The sequence below is a fragment of the Corapipo altera genome, unplaced genomic scaffold, assembly GCF_003945725.1.
Source record: "Corapipo altera isolate COAL_440 unplaced genomic scaffold, ASM394572v1 22b, whole genome shotgun sequence".
Classification (NCBI taxonomy): domain Eukaryota; kingdom Metazoa; phylum Chordata; class Aves; order Passeriformes; family Pipridae; genus Corapipo; species Corapipo altera.
The window spans coordinates 11,019,472-11,035,706 of record NW_020884876.1 but is presented as its reverse complement, the minus strand read 5'-3'; the positions used below and the strand labels follow the sequence as shown (position 1 = coordinate 11,035,706).

Genomic DNA, 16,235 nt, shown 5'->3' with positions numbered 1-16,235 from the left:
CGGGCCGGACGCCGGGCACCTCCCAACGCCTGGCAGAAGCGGGCGGGGGCTGGCGCATGCGCAGGGGCGGGCACCGGGGGGGCCTAGCGTCTCCCGGAGCCCGCCCAGCCGGCACGAAGCCACGCCCCCCCGCTGGCGGTCGCGCGCCCGTTCCCTGCCGCCGCCGCCGTTTCCTGCCGCGTCCGCGCGCCCGCCCCCCACCGATCCGCGGTCGCAGTCCCGGCCGGGCCGAGCGGGAACATGAACACGGTGCTGTCCCGGGCCAACTCGCTCTTCGCCTTCTCCCTGAGCGTGATGGCGGCGCTCACCTTCGGCTGCTTCATCACCACCGCTTTCAAGGAGCGCAGCGTGCCCGTCAGCATCGCCGTCTCCCGGGTCACGCTGTGAGCGCGGGCGGGAGAGGAGCGGGAGCGGCGGAGGAGGGCGGTGGCGGCGGCTGCTGCCCGCCGGGGAGGGGAGGGATTCGGGGACCGCCGGGGCACGGCCGGGGCGGGCGAGGGAACCCTGATGCCCGGTGGGGGCAGCTGTCCCTGGCCCCCGGCGCGGCCGTCCCGGGCTCGGCCTCCTGCGCGCTCCCGCCCGGCCAATGGGGGAGCCCCACGACGGCGGGGCCGGGGCGGTTCGCTCCGGGCAGCCCTGAGGGACCGGCGCTCGGGGACCGGCCCCGCGCGGTACCGGCCGCTGCCGGGCTCGCGGGCCCGCAACCAGCCCCTGCTCGGAACGGAGCGGCGGCTCACGGCCGAGTCGAGAACTGCTGCCGGCAGCTTTGGGGAGGCAGGGACCCAGATGAGCATACAAATTATCCTGTGGTCATCCGGTAGTAGTGCCTTTTCCTTCTAATCTGTAGTTCCCTCAGATTTCCCTGTTGATAGCCTGTCGTCCTTTCTTGTCTGTGACAAGTAGACTGACTGGGATGGCTTCGATTCTGCGAGAGGCACCAGATGTAGGACACGTAATACCACATCAAAAGTGTTACCCACAGACAAAATGTTCTGATGCAAACTTGTGCTGGGGAACCTTTATTTCTCAATTTTGGTGGTGTTTTGTTGTGGGGTTTTTTTTTCGGAAGGGAAGCTTTGTCCTAGGACACTTCTGCCAAGTTAAGGATGTATGATATGGAAGGCAATGGTTTTCACATGCAGTTGAGCAGCTGCTACTGCCACCAAAGAGTGGAGGTCTTTGGTCCTGCTTCTGGCCACATGGCCCTTTACCAGAGCTCCAGGGGGGAATCAGGCTCATAGGACACTTCAGTGAGCTGCTTTAACTCAGCTAATATTTTTTTGGTTAGTTGGTTTGGGCCCAGATTAGCGAGCTAAAGCAGCCCATCCCTGAAAGTGTTTAAGGCCAGGTTGGATGAAGCTCTGGGCAACCTGTCCAGTGAAAAGTGTTCCTGTCCACGACAGGGAGGTTGGAACTAGGTGATATTAAAGGTCCCTCCCAACCCAGGCCATTCAATGATTCTGTGATGATTCTGTGGAGCTTTGGAGCCACTCGAAGGTAAGTGGCACCGTTGGATGGCTAGCAGCAGGATTTGAGAGGGCAGATGAATGCAGATAGAGAGTTGGGATTGCCATCACCTTTCAGAGTGGTTTAATACCACAGGAAAAGAAACTTCGTATTTATGCTAGACTGAGTATTCCAACCAACATAAAACTGTCATAAAAAGCATATTTTTGAGTTTTATGGTGAGCTCAGTGTAATGAGTTAACCTGCTAATGCCTAATTTGGATGTAATTTATATTATTAGTGCCATCTGTGAGGCACAGATCTGGTATTACTGAGAGATGTTACGCCTCAGTTGCTTGTCTTGAATTTCTGCATTCTGCAGACCCCAGCCTTAGGACCTGCTACTGCACAAGACTGGCAGTGCTTAAGTGAAGTGCTTGATAAGGTTTACTACTTCAAAAGATACTGCTTTTTGCAAAGGGATGAAAATTCATAGCAAGACTTAAATCAGGAAGTTTTGGTGCTGTTTTTCTTAACTAGTGTCCCCAAAAGTGTTTTGTCCACTGGTAAACAGTTTTTTGGTTTTTTTTTTTAAGATTACCAAACTTAGTTTTTTAAGAAAATTATATTTTAATTGACTAATTTCCGAACTGGAGTAAATGTAACTATGAAGTTCATAATTTGTAAAAAATTTGCTACATTAGGAATTAAGATTTGGAGCTGATTGTCAAGCTGATTGCTTATGGTATTCCTCTTTGTAGAGGGTAAGTTGGGTAAATTGATAAGCTTTATGAGTACATATGGAAATATCTGCTGTGTGTCTGTTTCTTTTTTTTTCCAGTTTCTTTTTCTATTGCGGTTTAGTATGGCAATGTCAGATATTGTTCCAAATGTGGCTTTTTAATGAAACCTTCCAAAATGATATGATTTTCCATAATGTAGAGGAAAATAAGCATTTTCTTTATGTTGCTACTTATACTGTACAGGGATAAATCTCAAAACTTGTATGAACTACACACCTAAACTCATTTATCGGAATGGTTGGAGTGTCTTGTACAAGATGAGCACTAGAGGCTTTTTTTTCTTTTGTGGAACGTTGAGAAATAATATTGAAAATGCTTGCCAGGAGACAGCTATGCTGACAGTGTTCCAATCAGATTTATATATTTGGGCATGGCTAACACATATTTTACTGAAATGAAATGTAGTCCAGTTTAGATACAGAGAGGTACAGATTTTTGTTAAGAGGAAAAAGTCTGTAGGCTACATGTATGTCTTAGACCAGTATGCTGGCAAGGCCTGTCATTCAAAACTGGGACATCTTAATTTCTGGAAGATAGGTGATAGTTTGTCATATTGATTATGTTTTAGCCAAAAGTATTTAAAGTAAAATACAGAAAATGGATGAAGGAAATATCTGATAACAGTCATAATTTATGTAATGTGTAAAAGACAAATAATGAGAAAGATTAATCTTGTGTTTTGTTTTGTCTTAGAAAAAATGTAGAAGATTTCACTGGACCTAGAGAAAGAAGTGATCTGGGATTTGTCACATTTGACATTACTGCAGATATCCTTAATGGAAAAAATGTTTTTCCAACTTTTGAAATAAGAACACTTTGATGTCTATTTTTGTTACCTTATAGTCTTCAAATGTTCGGGACTTGGGGAAACTAGCAATTTGTCTTAAAATAAAAATTTAAAGCAGGAAAAAGTAGTATTCTGCATAGCTATGGCAGTGCAACAAAATAACTGGTTGGTCTTTAGATGACAAGTTGTTTTCTCTTTTTAATGCCTGCTTTTAAAATAGTGAAGTGCACTGTATCTAATAATGCCAAGTGCATTTTCACATCTGGACAGTATTACTGTTGAGTGAAGTTTATATTGGTAGTTTGAGGAGTGAATTAATGCTAGAGTTTATATAGCATATTATTGTGATTGTCATACCAAATCTAGAAACTGATACACCTTTCAAACTCATTTTGTCATGAGGCTTTCAAAGTTCTAGTTGCATAGAAGTACCTATCTTCTTTTAAAAATAAACAAAACATTGTAATCCTTTACTTGCTTAGGTGTTACATGCTCTAATATTTAGCATTTAATAGTATGAAATTCATTGGGAAGCATATGATGTACTACAAAATTTATGACATTATTTTTTGTCCTCTTTCTCAATTGCTATTACAGTTTTGCAGTTTTCTTTTGTATTTCTTTGCTTCCCTTTTATCCTCGGTTTTACTGGGGAAAGAGAATTGTGTTGTGGGTATTTCTGGGTTGTTTTCATTTGTGTTGAGTAAGTTTTTAGACACTAGAAGGGAATTATCCTTAGAATTTAGGCTCTTGAGAAAAATCTGTGTTTTCCTGCAGAAGTCAGTACCAAATATGAGGCAGCATGCTTTACCTCAGGTGATTACACTAAGCCTTGCTTTGCAGCTGGACTGAGATTGCTGGGATTTTTCCCTGTCTGCTGGTTTTTGTCACTGTTAGGCAAGACATTGATTACCTTTGTGTTTCATTTTCCCTGTTCTGAAGAACACTGTTTTGTAAGCAAACCACACAAAATAAAACATTGATAATGAATGCTGGACAGACTAAATCAGATTTTTGCACAGTAATAAGAGGATTTTTTTTTTTTTTTTAATCAGATGGAAGCAGAAGAGGTAAGCTCCTGAGTCTGAGTTTTATCTATGAAATGCTTATACATATTAAAATCAGAGTCTGAAATTCTAAAATAGATGCATGGATTTGTGTGCAGTATATATAGGTGGAAGCAGAGCAAGGCAGGACAGGACCTCTAAAAGAAATGTTCTCATACAAGGATTAGTCTGCAGTATGTGGGCATAAAGATTCCATGGTTTAATGGTTTCTAATAGTAGCAGTAATTTTATTTTTTTTTTTTTTATAAAGAGTCTGACTTAATCTTTCATGCCTGGCATAAATAAACCTTGCAATGTTTAGAGCTGTAAAATGCAACTATCTGGTAGGGTTTTTTTAGTCAAAATTTTTAAAGAAATACAGGTTCATGGGCTCTCTTAACTACTGGAAACAAGTTGTTACTCCTGGGAAAAATTAAATAAAGTGGCAGTTAGAAAAATAAATTAGGCAAAGGAAAGGGAAGGATACAGTTTTCACGAACTCCTTTAAGCTTACTTAAGTTGTTGCTGACTTTTGCAAGTGGTATGAATTCCTCCTGTGAAGGAGATCTTCAGAATCTTGTTTGTTATTTTCAGCTAGATGACAAAAAATGTTCAAGTAGAATGCCTCTACCTATTCTTGCAGTGACAGCAGTTAAATAATTGATTCTTTCCTTTCTTGCCTTTTGAATTAGTAGCTTAAAAACGTGATTTAGTCTTGAGATGAATGAGTGGAAGATGATACAACAGATTTTGAGGCTAGTTAGGGAATCTATTCTTGAGAAAATGGCAAATAGAATACTAAAGAGGACTGAGAAAATTTACAGCTAATCTTTATTGAGAGTTAAAAGGATTTTCCTTAGTAGTCACACATGGTGCATTTTATTGTTAAATAAGCAGACAATTATTTACAATCCCAGCATTGTTATACTGACAGTCTCAAAGGGCAGTCATCAGTTCTTTACTGTTGATCAAAAATCTGAGCAGAGTTTTGTTCCAGTCTAATGAGCTTTCTTTGTTGTCAGTAGGTAATAAAGTTTTCTAATTTCTTGTGTCCTTTCCAATAGTAAATACTTTCCAGCTTCTAACTTCTCCGTTGTGGGTATTAGAGGCTCTTTGAATACCCTGTGCTCTGCCAATTTTGTATTGTTTATTATTATATTGTTTAATGTTATTGTATTTCGATCCACAATTGGATCTGATGGTATAAATAATTGCCTTGAGGATATTTACTGAAGAATTCTGTCATGCCTTTTATGTTTAAGGTTTTATAATTATCTAGCTGAGGATTCTGGTTACTAACTACAGTGTCAAATATAGAACTCTTAAATCATTGGAGGAAAAATAGTTGTTAGATTTCATAAATAGTAAAAAAAACCAACTAAAAACCTGTCACTTTAATAAGATTAAAATATATGGCAGTGCTCTGATTTATGAATAAGATGAGGTATATTGAAAGGTGAGAACTCTCTGTAGTTATCATAGTCTGTTTAGATCTAGTAAAAGTAAAACAAGGTTATGTAAGTACAGTATGGTATTTTTCTTAACTTGCATACATCTGCAGAGTATATTTGACTGGAATGTTAAACAATTGTTTCTATATTTGTCTGCAGAATATTCAACGAAAAACAATGTAAGTATCAAAAAGAAGGTTGAGGCAATTACCCATTTTAGTACTATAGCTATTTTTAAACTTTCTGTAGTTCTGCTGGGAAGAATTAAGGCACCAGCATTTCCTACTAGCTTGGGCTGTTTTTACTGGCCTTCGTGACTGTTATTTTCTTGACAGTTTAACTGCAGGGTAGGAGGTTCACCTTCATGAAACCTGACTTGATATGTTACTAGTAGAATGGGAGAAAAGTAGCACATGCTTTGTGTTGCAATACACTTGCAAATGAGTTTTTTCACTTGTTTTCTCTGTCCATTTTACTTTTTCCTAACACTCTGCAGATGACTTCAGTTAGAAACAAAATATAGTGGCTTTGGTCTGGCCTGGTGTGGTGGATCTTTTGTTCATAGATCACAGAAGTGTTTGCCAATACCAGTTACTGTAGCCCTGTAATTCATGTCATATCTTGTCATACTCCTTAGAATAATTGGCCTTGCTGCATCCTTTAAGTTGCTACTGATGTTGTTACTTTGGGTAGCTGAAGACACTCTTCACTGATCTAATAGGAGCTGTATGGAACAGCCTATGGAAAAATTACTGTAATGAAACACCGTGCTGCCATGGTGCCACTGAATTCGAGTTAAAGCTACTGTGGTCATGTTGCAAGGATATAGCGAAAGCTTGAGGGGGTTCTTAACTTGCTGCACAAAACTATCTCACCACTTTTTTTCCTTTTTTTTGAGGGGGGGTTATGCTTGCAATTCAAGTTGAGATTTCCTTTAAAGTTGGAAAAATGTCAATACCTAGGCAGTGATGATAGCTCAATTTAAGTCCCTTATTTATAAATATTGCTTTAAAAGTGATTTACCTTTGCAATCCAAAAGGAAAACCCATCATGCTTTGTAAGTCTTCCAAAGCTTATGACTTTTTAAGATGGTTTTCTTGTGTTTTATTAAGGTGTTCCTTTTTGTTTTCATTTATTCTGTTCCACCCTTCACTGTGTAGCAGTACTAGATTCCCCTTCTGTAAGGCATTATTTTGTTAAATTGGTTATGAATTGCAAGCATGTACTTGAGGGTTTTCAGATAAATAATGCTATGAAATTCCAATGTCTGAATGTGATCCTGTAAGGTACCTTACTGACTTAACTATAATTGTATTTTTAGGCTCTAAATCAAGTGGTCCTCTGGGACAAAATCATGTTGAGAGGAGATAACCCAAGGCTGTCCCTAAAAGACATGAAGTCGAAGTACTTTTTCTTTGATGATGGAAATGGTCTCAAGTAAGTAAATCCTTTTTTTTATTGCTCTTATTCACGGTATCTTGATTTACTCTCATACCTTGTATTTTATATATACATGTTTATTGTTGTGGTAAGGTACCTATATTCTGTCTGATACTCTGTCAGCCTGTTGAATCTTCTGGGTTTCTGCTTTCACTATTATTGGAATTGTTTCTGTGATGCACTCAACTCCAAAGGAGTTAAGTAAAAAAAAAAAAAGGTAGGTATTACTTCATGAATTAACTACATAAAAATAAAAAGCTTACTGTTAGTGGACCAGAAAAACAGTCTGTATCCCAGTGTATTTAATATTAGTAACTGTTAATTAAATTGGTTGAGTATTTGTGCTGATAGTCTTTGTTGCTTTTGCAGGGGAAACAGGAACATCACTTTGACTCTTTCCTGGAATGTTGTACCAAATGCTGGAATCCTACCTCTTGTAACAGGATCAGGACATGTGTCTGTACCTTTCCCAGATACCTATGAAACAACAAAAAGTTATTAAATTATAGTACTGAATCATACGCAAGATATTTTTATACTTGTATATTGTGAATACATTTTATTGCGGTTTCTTCTCACATCCCATGCAACTTTTCAGTGAAAGGAACTTAATTTCCTCAGGTCTAACAGCATAGAAAAAAGAAATTAAAGTTCAGGTTTCTTTTTTTCTAAATAAAACATTGAAGCTGAAACTTATGGGAAAGGTAAATTGCAGAGTAATGGTTTTGGGGGGCGGAACTGAGGATTTTTTTATTTTTTTTCCTGGCCATCTGGGTATAGAGCTCTTTTTCTTTTAAATAAATATTTTTAAACCAGAAGATAGTCTTCCTGTGTTTGGGCTTTTTTTAAGTACTGTGATAGTTATTTATTAATTGTAGAACTCAAATACACCTTCTGGAGCTAGTTTCTAGGAGTGCCTGAAGGAAACAGCTATCCTGTTTTACAGCATTTTGCTAAATGCATGCTTAGCCTGTTACAGTAGGGTAAGCTTGGCCCTTTCTGGGACTGCCAACAGGTACATGGAAAACTGATAGTTCATTATCTGTCAGTCAGCCTGTAGAAATTGTTTTCAGTGTCACTGATGTAGCCCATACAGTTCTGTATTATAGATCATTTTAATAATTGCTTATAATGCAGCAAACTGGAAGAATAAAAAGAAATCTATTCAGCATGAGTCTTAAGACTTTCAGCATAAGACATAAGGATAAATCAGTAAGAAAAATAAAAGTTTTAGATAAAGAAAGGCTGTCTACCAACAAATCTCTTGATTTTTGTTGGGATCTACTCAGCAGAAAGAATGAACATGCTTGTTTCAGAAGGGGTTGAGACAACTAATATTAGAGGAGACCTTCCATAGCAAGAAATGGGACAGATGTTGTCCAAAACGGTCTGGGAAAACATTTACAAAATACTCTATCTTTCCCCATGGTAAGTTAGAGTAATTGAGACAGATTTACCAGCTTGAGTAATCTACATGAATTACATGAATCTACCTACAACTCTTCCTGATTTGCATCAGCCAGGAAAAGTAGGAAGCAGTGTGTAGCAGTTTCAGTCAGCACCTCTGCTGTAAAAGTGGCATCTCTGTGGCTGCACATCCTACTCTGTGTCCTCCTTCACTCAGCTACAGCTGTGAATGCTCACAGTTGGGAGGACCGAAGGAACAGGGTGTCAGAGTTACCTCTTGGCAATAATGATGATTTATGCTGATCAACTAGTGGGTTTAGATCGTTGTATAACCAGAAGGAGCACACACTGCAATCACCTTCTTGGCATAGTTCTTAATGTACACATATATCTTCAAAGTATGACAGAAGTTAATTTACTGACAGACATGGAATGTTCTAAATGTGCTGGGAACTTTGAAAAAGAGGAAACTAAGTCTGAAATTGCAACTGAGGTTTTTAATACTGTAAATCAGAAAAAAAAATAGAAAAAATGATGAGAATTGCAATGTGACAAACCTTGCAAAAGACTGGAACAGAACCTCCCCCTTTGTTTTGAGTTCACCTAAGAGCAGATGGATTTTGAGGGAAGTAACTTGCTTTTCAAAAGGCATCTTTAATATTTGTGAATTATCCCTAAGTGACTCTTTGGTATATTCATCAAGTTGGTGTATCAAAGAGGTGTTGAAAAAATTTCCAAAAAGTCCTTTGTCTTTACAAACAAAATTTTGTCTAAGTGCGAAAACTAAAACATTATTTTTGCAGGAGTATTTTAGGACAATTTTTCATTTGTATGCAGCATATTTACATGAATTTCAGTTCCCTGAACTTGTGCTGTTTTCCACAGATTAGCATAATCAGCATATTGAAATACATACTATTTTTTTTGTCTGTATTGCTCTAAAGACTGTTATAGAGAACTTAAAACTGTCATACAGAAGGAAAACAAAATATTTTTAGAAATAATTGGGCAAAGTTGTGGAGTTGTTTTGTTAATTGCCAAACACGTTGTTGGTTTATTCATAAATTATATTTTTGAAATGTTTACTGAAACATTTCTTGTGGCTTGGCATTCAACCTGTTCTCTGCATTCCTTCGGCAATACTCTTCCAATAAATATGATGGCTGTCTCTTAAAGAGAAGCTTTAACCGCAAAGACAAGGATCTGCTGTCAGAAAACATCAGGGAGAAATTTATCTTCTTTCATCCAAAGTGATATATTCCTCCCAGCAGACCAACATTTTAAGACACTAAAACTGTAGCTTTCAAATGTGATGCTTGAAGTTTTACTAGCCTTTTCCAGTGAAAAGAAATTATGTTAGAGGTGAGCGTTTTAGAGGGATGAAGAAGAAACCATCACGAAGTTCAAGTTCTCAGAGAGAAGAACTTGGGCTTATCCTGAGGGAAAGGCCACCATAGGTGAGCACTTAATGATGCTGTAATAGCTTGCTCTTCACTTCTGAGCCACCAAGCAGGACAGGCTTATTTCCTCTCTTCTTGGTTCAGGGTGTAAGGAGGCAAATTCCTCAGATGTTCTCTATAAAAAAGTGAAAAGGTTTTCAAAAACTAAAAACTACTGTGTTTTGTTGTGACAATTAGCAAACCGTTTATAAAAAGAGCAGGCTTTTATGGAAACAAATGGCACTTACGTACTCTTGTCTGCTCTTATATATCTTATAAAAAGAAGTAGTATTATTGCTGGCAGCTGATTGTTCTCTCTGATGTGTTGCTAACTAAACATTGGTGGTTTATGTAGTGATGTGTACAAACGAGGTATTCCCTGGCAAGTAATTTATATAATGGGAACTGGCTTGAAATCCTTTTGTGGAAGTATGAACTGAAAACACTTATAATGCATTTCAGATAGCAATTTTTTATTGAGATTCTGGAGACGGTTCTTGTGTAAGGACTGAAAAATGAAAATTATTAAAGTAGTTTGCCATCAAAATCATGCAGCACAGCACTGAAAGCCCTATGCAGGAAAGGAAAATGGCTTTTAAAACTCTGTATTTAGAGCTCTGTTCCCCTGCACATACAACCTTATTAATGGATTGGCACAGTAGATATTGAAAATAGAAAGACATTGAGAAAATACATTAGTTCTGTTAGTTGTTTATTCTTTTAATGTTTCTTCTGAACAATGAAATTAAAGCTAGCTAATATATTGCTTACCATCCAGATTCAAATAGACTTCCAAATGTTGAAAATGTTACTCTTCTGAAAACTTTTTCAAGATGATAGATTTTGCAGGAACAATTCTGTAAAATGAAAACTATTTAAATGGAAAATTCAGGTACTGGAGAACAATCTTACTCCAAACTTGTGTCAGAAAATACATAGAAAAGTTCTTCTGCTTTATTTGGCTTCTTTCATTTTGGGAGGGAGGGGTTTTTTCATTAAAACAGTTAAAAACTGTTTTTAAAACATTTTAAACTTCATTCCAACAAACAAGCAATAGCCTTTAGCCTGAAGAGTCCCATTCTACGCACATTGGTAAAGGTTCATATTACAGTAGTCACATCAGGTATATTTTTATCTTATATATTGTTAGCTTGAACAAGCCAAATCGCTACTGTATCAAATTCTGGTGCCCTCCACTGCTTCCCTGGGACCATTTTTTTTGAGTTGGCATGTTATTGAAGATAAGGGGTTGAAGATAACATTATTGAAGATGGGGCATGGGTAAAGATGAAGTAAGTATTCTGTTAAAGTTTTTGTTTTCCTTAAGACTGTATCACAGTAATAATCATAGAGTAGTTTGAGGGGGAAAGGGCCTTTAAAGGTCATCTAGTCCAGCCCCCCTGCAATAAGTAGAGACATCTTCGACTAGATCAGGCTGCTCAGAGCCCCATCCAACATCTAACACTTGTCTGAGCACCCTGTTTCAGTGTTTCACCACCCTCATAGTAAAAAAGTATCTTCCTTGTATTCAATCTAAATCAACCCTTCTCCAGTTTAAAACCATTATCCCTTGTCCTATTGCAACAAGCCTTGCTAACATCTCTTCTGTCTTATAGGCCCCCTTCAAGTGCTGAAATGCCTCAATTAGGTCTCCCTGGAACCTTCTCTTCTCCAGGCTGAACAACCCAGTTCTGTCAGCCATGCCCCTAACCATATGCATGTCCAGAATGGCCATCTCATCATCTCATGGTCAGAATTTTTCTCTTCCCTCTCCGCACCCACTCTATTTCCTTCTCTTTTCTCCCCCTCACTAGCCCCCCCCTTCCCCTTTACTCCAAACTTCAATACAATTGCTTTTTTCAGACATTAATGGTCTAATAGTTCTAAATCCTCTATGCATAAACTATTGAGAAAATATAATAAGCAAAAAAATGACTCGGGGCTAATCACAGACACCGAAGTTACCTGGAACTCTCCTCTACTTCCCAGCTGTATTCCCTTTTGCTTGTTAGTGGTGCTCACACAAATTCTGAACAAATAGCTGGCACTTCTTTAAAATGATAAAACTGGCAGAAATTAATTAGAGAGAATGTACATATTTCTAGTGCTAGAGGACTATGACAATGAGCAAGGATTTTTGTAATCTGAAAGGATGTTTATATTATACCCCTAATTTTGTTAACAGCAGTTGTCATGTGTTTTGCAGCTGTAATATAAAGATTTCCAAGTGCTTTATGGGAAAAAATACATATTTATTTCCAGAAAGATGCTGACATTTTTAAGAATACTGGAAATGCTTTTGCAAAGTGATCTTCTTAAAAATACTACCCCCAGGGAACTAGAGTTGCCTGTGTGGCATGTGATAAACCAACCACAGGTTCTACCAGCTGACTGCACAGGTGGTCGGTAGGAAAGAGGGATAATTGAAAACTCCTAACTGGGGACTCCTTTTGCAGAACTTGTCTTTGGGTGCCACATGCAAGGTTTTGCTTCTGTATTGCAACAGGAACAACAGGTATAGTGCTGTTTGTATAGTCTGCCTCCTTTCTTGGTGTTTCTTCTTGCTTTAGCAAGGTTCGATTTTTGTTTTCCAAGAGGCTCTTATGGTCCTGAGTGCTCGTGCTGAGGGAAATGGATTGGATTTGGTACACAGGTGAGATTTGAGAGTGTGGTGGTAGGAGCTATGATGAGAAAAAGAGGGTTGGGAGTGGCTATGGGGGACCAGTTCAGAAATGATTTTTTGGTTTAAGTGTAGAAAACACTTGCCTGTAAGAATGTTTGTAGATGTAGTTGTGAGAGGCAGAAAAAGAACTCTCTTTTGTCTGAAGTAGTAATTGAAGATTGAGGTAAAACTAGCTTAACTTGATGAACCTTGTAGGTCCCTTCCAACTCAAAATATTCTGTGATTGGCAAGCAAGTGTTGAAATTGTCTGTGGCTGCTAAGTATTTCTAGGATTTGGGGAGGGGTGTTTGTTCGTTTGGGTTTTTTGTTTTAATTTTGTTTTCTTTTTCTGTGTCTGTCTACTTTTATTTTACTTTATGTCTGTCTCATCAGATATATTATCTGAGCTCACTGTAAGGACTGTCTCATTTCACAAGCTTTGATCCACATGAACAGTGAACTTGACCTCACTGTCACCTCTCTGTATTGTCAAGTGTTACTCCTAAAAAGAATATCTCTTTAGCACTTGCCTTTCCAAAGGCATTTAAGAGTAAAACAGCTTTGAAGAATTAGTCAAAGGAGCATTCATAGAAACAGTGAACAATGTATCAAGATATTTTGATTGAAGTAAAGCCTTTGACACTGTCTTCTGTGCTATTAATGAGCTGTGGAGGATAGATCCATAAAGGGGAAAATACTTGAAGACAGGTGTAAAACAATCCAAAAGATTATACACAGCTAGTAGCTTAAGTTTTTCAATATCGGACTAGAAGGTGGGTTGGACTTCATGATTTAGAGATGGAGTGGTTTGGGTTTTTTTTTCTTTTACTATTTCCTGGCTCTCATGCTATACACTACTCTTACACTATAGTATGGTTTAGGGACAAGGTGTTATTTGCCAAATGCAGTCTTAGGGGCACTGAGCTGGTAGCAATAGCTCTAGACACTAAGAAAAGTTAAACTAAATCTCTAACCAAAGTATTTTTATTTTTTGTTTTGAGGTAACTAGGAGAGAAGAATAGATGAAGGGATGATCACTTATATTCTTGGATTTATTGCTATTTAGATTTCTTTTAATTGTGTACATGCAAAAAGAAGAATGTAATATCAGATAACAAAATTAAATTTGTTTATGTAGTCCTTGTAATTGAATATTTACTTCAAATTGCCCATCACACAATCTAGTTAATCTTTATTAGAAACCTAAGTAGTAAGGTATTGAACCACTGATTAAATTAAGAACTTAAAGAGGACTGTGGCTGTTTTTATAGTCTTTGTGATTCTTAATGGTAAAATGTTGATTTAACAATCAGTAAGATTATTTATATTTATATTCTTCACAGTTAATGCAAGCTTCTTGTGTTTAATTCAGTCTTGTTCCCTGTAGGTATCCTATTGCGTAAATCCGTGCAGTATAAGAACATGAGCAATTGTATCTGCATAAGGCTAAGTATAGATCTGAAACTGTATTTCAACTGAACAAATTGATGGTGTCCTGGGCTGAGTAGGATGTCTTACAGATAATGATGTTCAAGTGCTTTTTGCCAATAGTTATATTTAAAGGGAAATTTTTCCTTTCAAGCTGGAAGTGGTTGGAGAATATGTTACATGCAATTTGTCATAAGTCTCTGAAAACAGTGGTACTGTACAGGGAGAAATTCACATTAATAAGGTCAATAAATATTTTATACTTCTTGTAGATGTGGATTTTCACTCTTGGGTTTAAGAACTGCATTGCTTATAATTCCTAGAAATTCAAGAAGATGGATGAAATAAAAATTCTGAACAGCTCCAAGTGAAGTAGTGCTGCATCTTAGAAAAAGCAGAGAGTAGTCAATGGTTCTTTGATGCTTTGGTGTCTAGAGTAGCCATATTTCTGTCAAATAGAGAAGGGGGGAAAAAAGAAAAGGAAAAATATATTCTCATATTTAGACAGTAACTTAAACCTTTGACTGTGTGATAAAGTTTATAATAATTCTATATTTGGAGAACAGCTCCATGACAGGATGTAAAAATGTTGCAAGAAAGTGAAGTGTGTCTCATAATCATTTGGAAAGTTTAAAAGCAGAATTCTGTGCTGCTTCAAGAGTGTGCTGGCACTTAGCTTTTGAATTCAAAGTAACATCTTTGACACAGATAGAGGATATATATTGTGGGTTTTAATGTTTTTTTCCATCTCAACAAGAGGATTTGCAATGCTTTCTTGCTTTTTTATTGTTTACAAAAGCATAACAATTAAGTAGAGACACTGGCAAAGCAACTCTCTAGCATGCTATTTCAGAATAATAGTAGTGTGCCTGTGCCTGTAGTCTTTAGGGTAAAAGGGTTTTCAGATTTAACATTTTTCATTTTCTTTAAATGGATGGGATTTGTCTTTGCAATTATTTAAATCTTCCAAAAAGATATTAATATAAAATCTTTTTGTGATATAAGAGCATATAGGTATGGTCTTTGACTTGGTGACTGTTATTTTTCCTTGTCTCCCATTTCTGTAAGTTCTTAATCAGAAATTTGAAAAGTAGATGCTGATTTCCTCAGAATGGACAGTAGGCTACTCCTCAAAGTCAGATAATTTCATGTAGGAACCCATCAATATTCATCAAAGCCAGTGGATGTCTTCAGATAAGGTGTCTGTTTTTTTTCCTGGATACTTGGCATAATAGTAGTGTCATGAGTTCATAAAGCATGTTTCTTTTTTAATGGTCTCCTTACTCCAGGAAGAGAATTTTTTTCAAGTACTATAAAATTCCTAATTTTTAATATTAAAGAAAACAAATTGGGAACTTCTATTTGCATTCTACATAACAGCCTGTTATGTAGACATACATAACAGACATACATTCCTTTCAGGAAGACCCAGTAAATATGTGTGGTATATGTGTGTATCTATAGTTCAGTGTAGTCCTTCAAGAACTGGTCAGCACCAGGAAACACCACCAATTTTATTTCAGTGCTGCTTATGTGTCAGGGAACCAACATTAAACACTGAGACTTGTCTGCCTAGTTCTACTGGGTGCAACACTAGTTCACACTTGCTCCTGAAGAGCTATGGGAGGTGTAAATGACTTGTTTTCCTGGAGCCAACAAGTGAATTTTTTTGCCTGCTCTGATTTTAATTTATTTTTGTCTTTTTTCCTTTCTCTTACCATTTTTCTATCGTTTTCCTTCTGACAAAGAAAATTTCAGATATTTTACATTAAGAAAACGGATATGCATTTTCTATTAGATTCACAGTAATTCTTTTAGGTCTCTTTTTGGTGGTATTGTAGCAAACTATAGTTTTTACATTGCACACCAGAATTACATGTTATGATATAGGCGCTCAAGAGATATTCTACCAGATTTTAATTATATTTGTTTTTGTTGGTACAGAGGGAAAATGAGAATAGAAGAATGGATGGAAGCAATAGCTTTTACTGGTTTTTTGCAAGAGAAAATCTTGTCAAATAATTTTTTTTTGTTTGTTTGGAATGAAGGATCAGTTTCTGTGGCTGAAGAACGAGTTCTGGTATTTGATATCCACATAGGCTTCCGGTAAAGGTCTCTAACTTCTGAAGTTTTGAGCATTTTTCCCCTCTAAACTTTGTCCAAGAAAGCATTTTTTTTTCTACCTCTGTATTAAAGAATTCATAAAATATTTTAGAGTCTCCCATTTTCCTATGTATATTCCTTCCTGTTTTCTAGTTGTGATCCAGCAAGATTATTTTAATGCTGATATGCTCACCCTTTCATGCGCAGAGTTATTTTCTGGCTT

General features: G+C 37.7%; 2 protein-coding genes across 4 annotated transcripts in view; one reads left to right on the top strand and one right to left on the bottom strand.

Annotated features, from left to right (window-relative positions):
* Positions 1 to 380, bottom strand: part of ASB5 (ankyrin repeat and SOCS box containing 5) — a 40,065-nt gene extending 39,685 nt beyond the window's left edge. Inside the window, exon 1 of one of the 3 annotated variants that reach the window (XM_027635594.1) lies at positions 309 to 380. The gene's annotated coding sequence lies outside the window, so the exon portion shown is untranslated. The remainder of the gene's footprint in view (positions 1 to 308) is intronic. The other 2 variants (XM_027635592.1, XM_027635597.1) reach the window with 2 other exon arrangements.
* SPCS3 (signal peptidase complex subunit 3) lies at positions 155 to 7,791 on the top strand. The gene is made up of 5 exons (XM_027635598.1): positions 155 to 383; positions 2,943 to 3,016; positions 5,636 to 5,712; positions 6,855 to 6,970; positions 7,343 to 7,791. Exons 1-5 carry the CDS (start codon positions 241 to 243, stop codon positions 7,473 to 7,475), a joined length of 543 nt encoding a protein of 180 aa, XP_027491399.1. The 5' UTR covers positions 155 to 240; the 3' UTR covers positions 7,476 to 7,791.
* The last annotated feature ends 8,444 nt before the right edge of the window (positions 7,792 to 16,235 follow it).

Excerpts from the sequence above, each read along its gene's own strand:
- SPCS3 (XM_027635598.1), top strand. The coding sequence starts at position 241 with ATGAACACGGTGCTGTCCCGGGCCAACTCGCTCTTCGCCTTCTCCCTG. Across the intron at positions 3,017-5,635 it reads CACATTTGACATTACTGCAG|ATCTGCAGAGTATATTTGAC; the intron begins ATATCCTTAATG and ends TAACTTGCATAC. Across the intron at positions 6,971-7,342 it reads GATGATGGAAATGGTCTCAA|GGGAAACAGGAACATCACTT; the intron begins GTAAGTAAATCC and ends TTGCTTTTGCAG.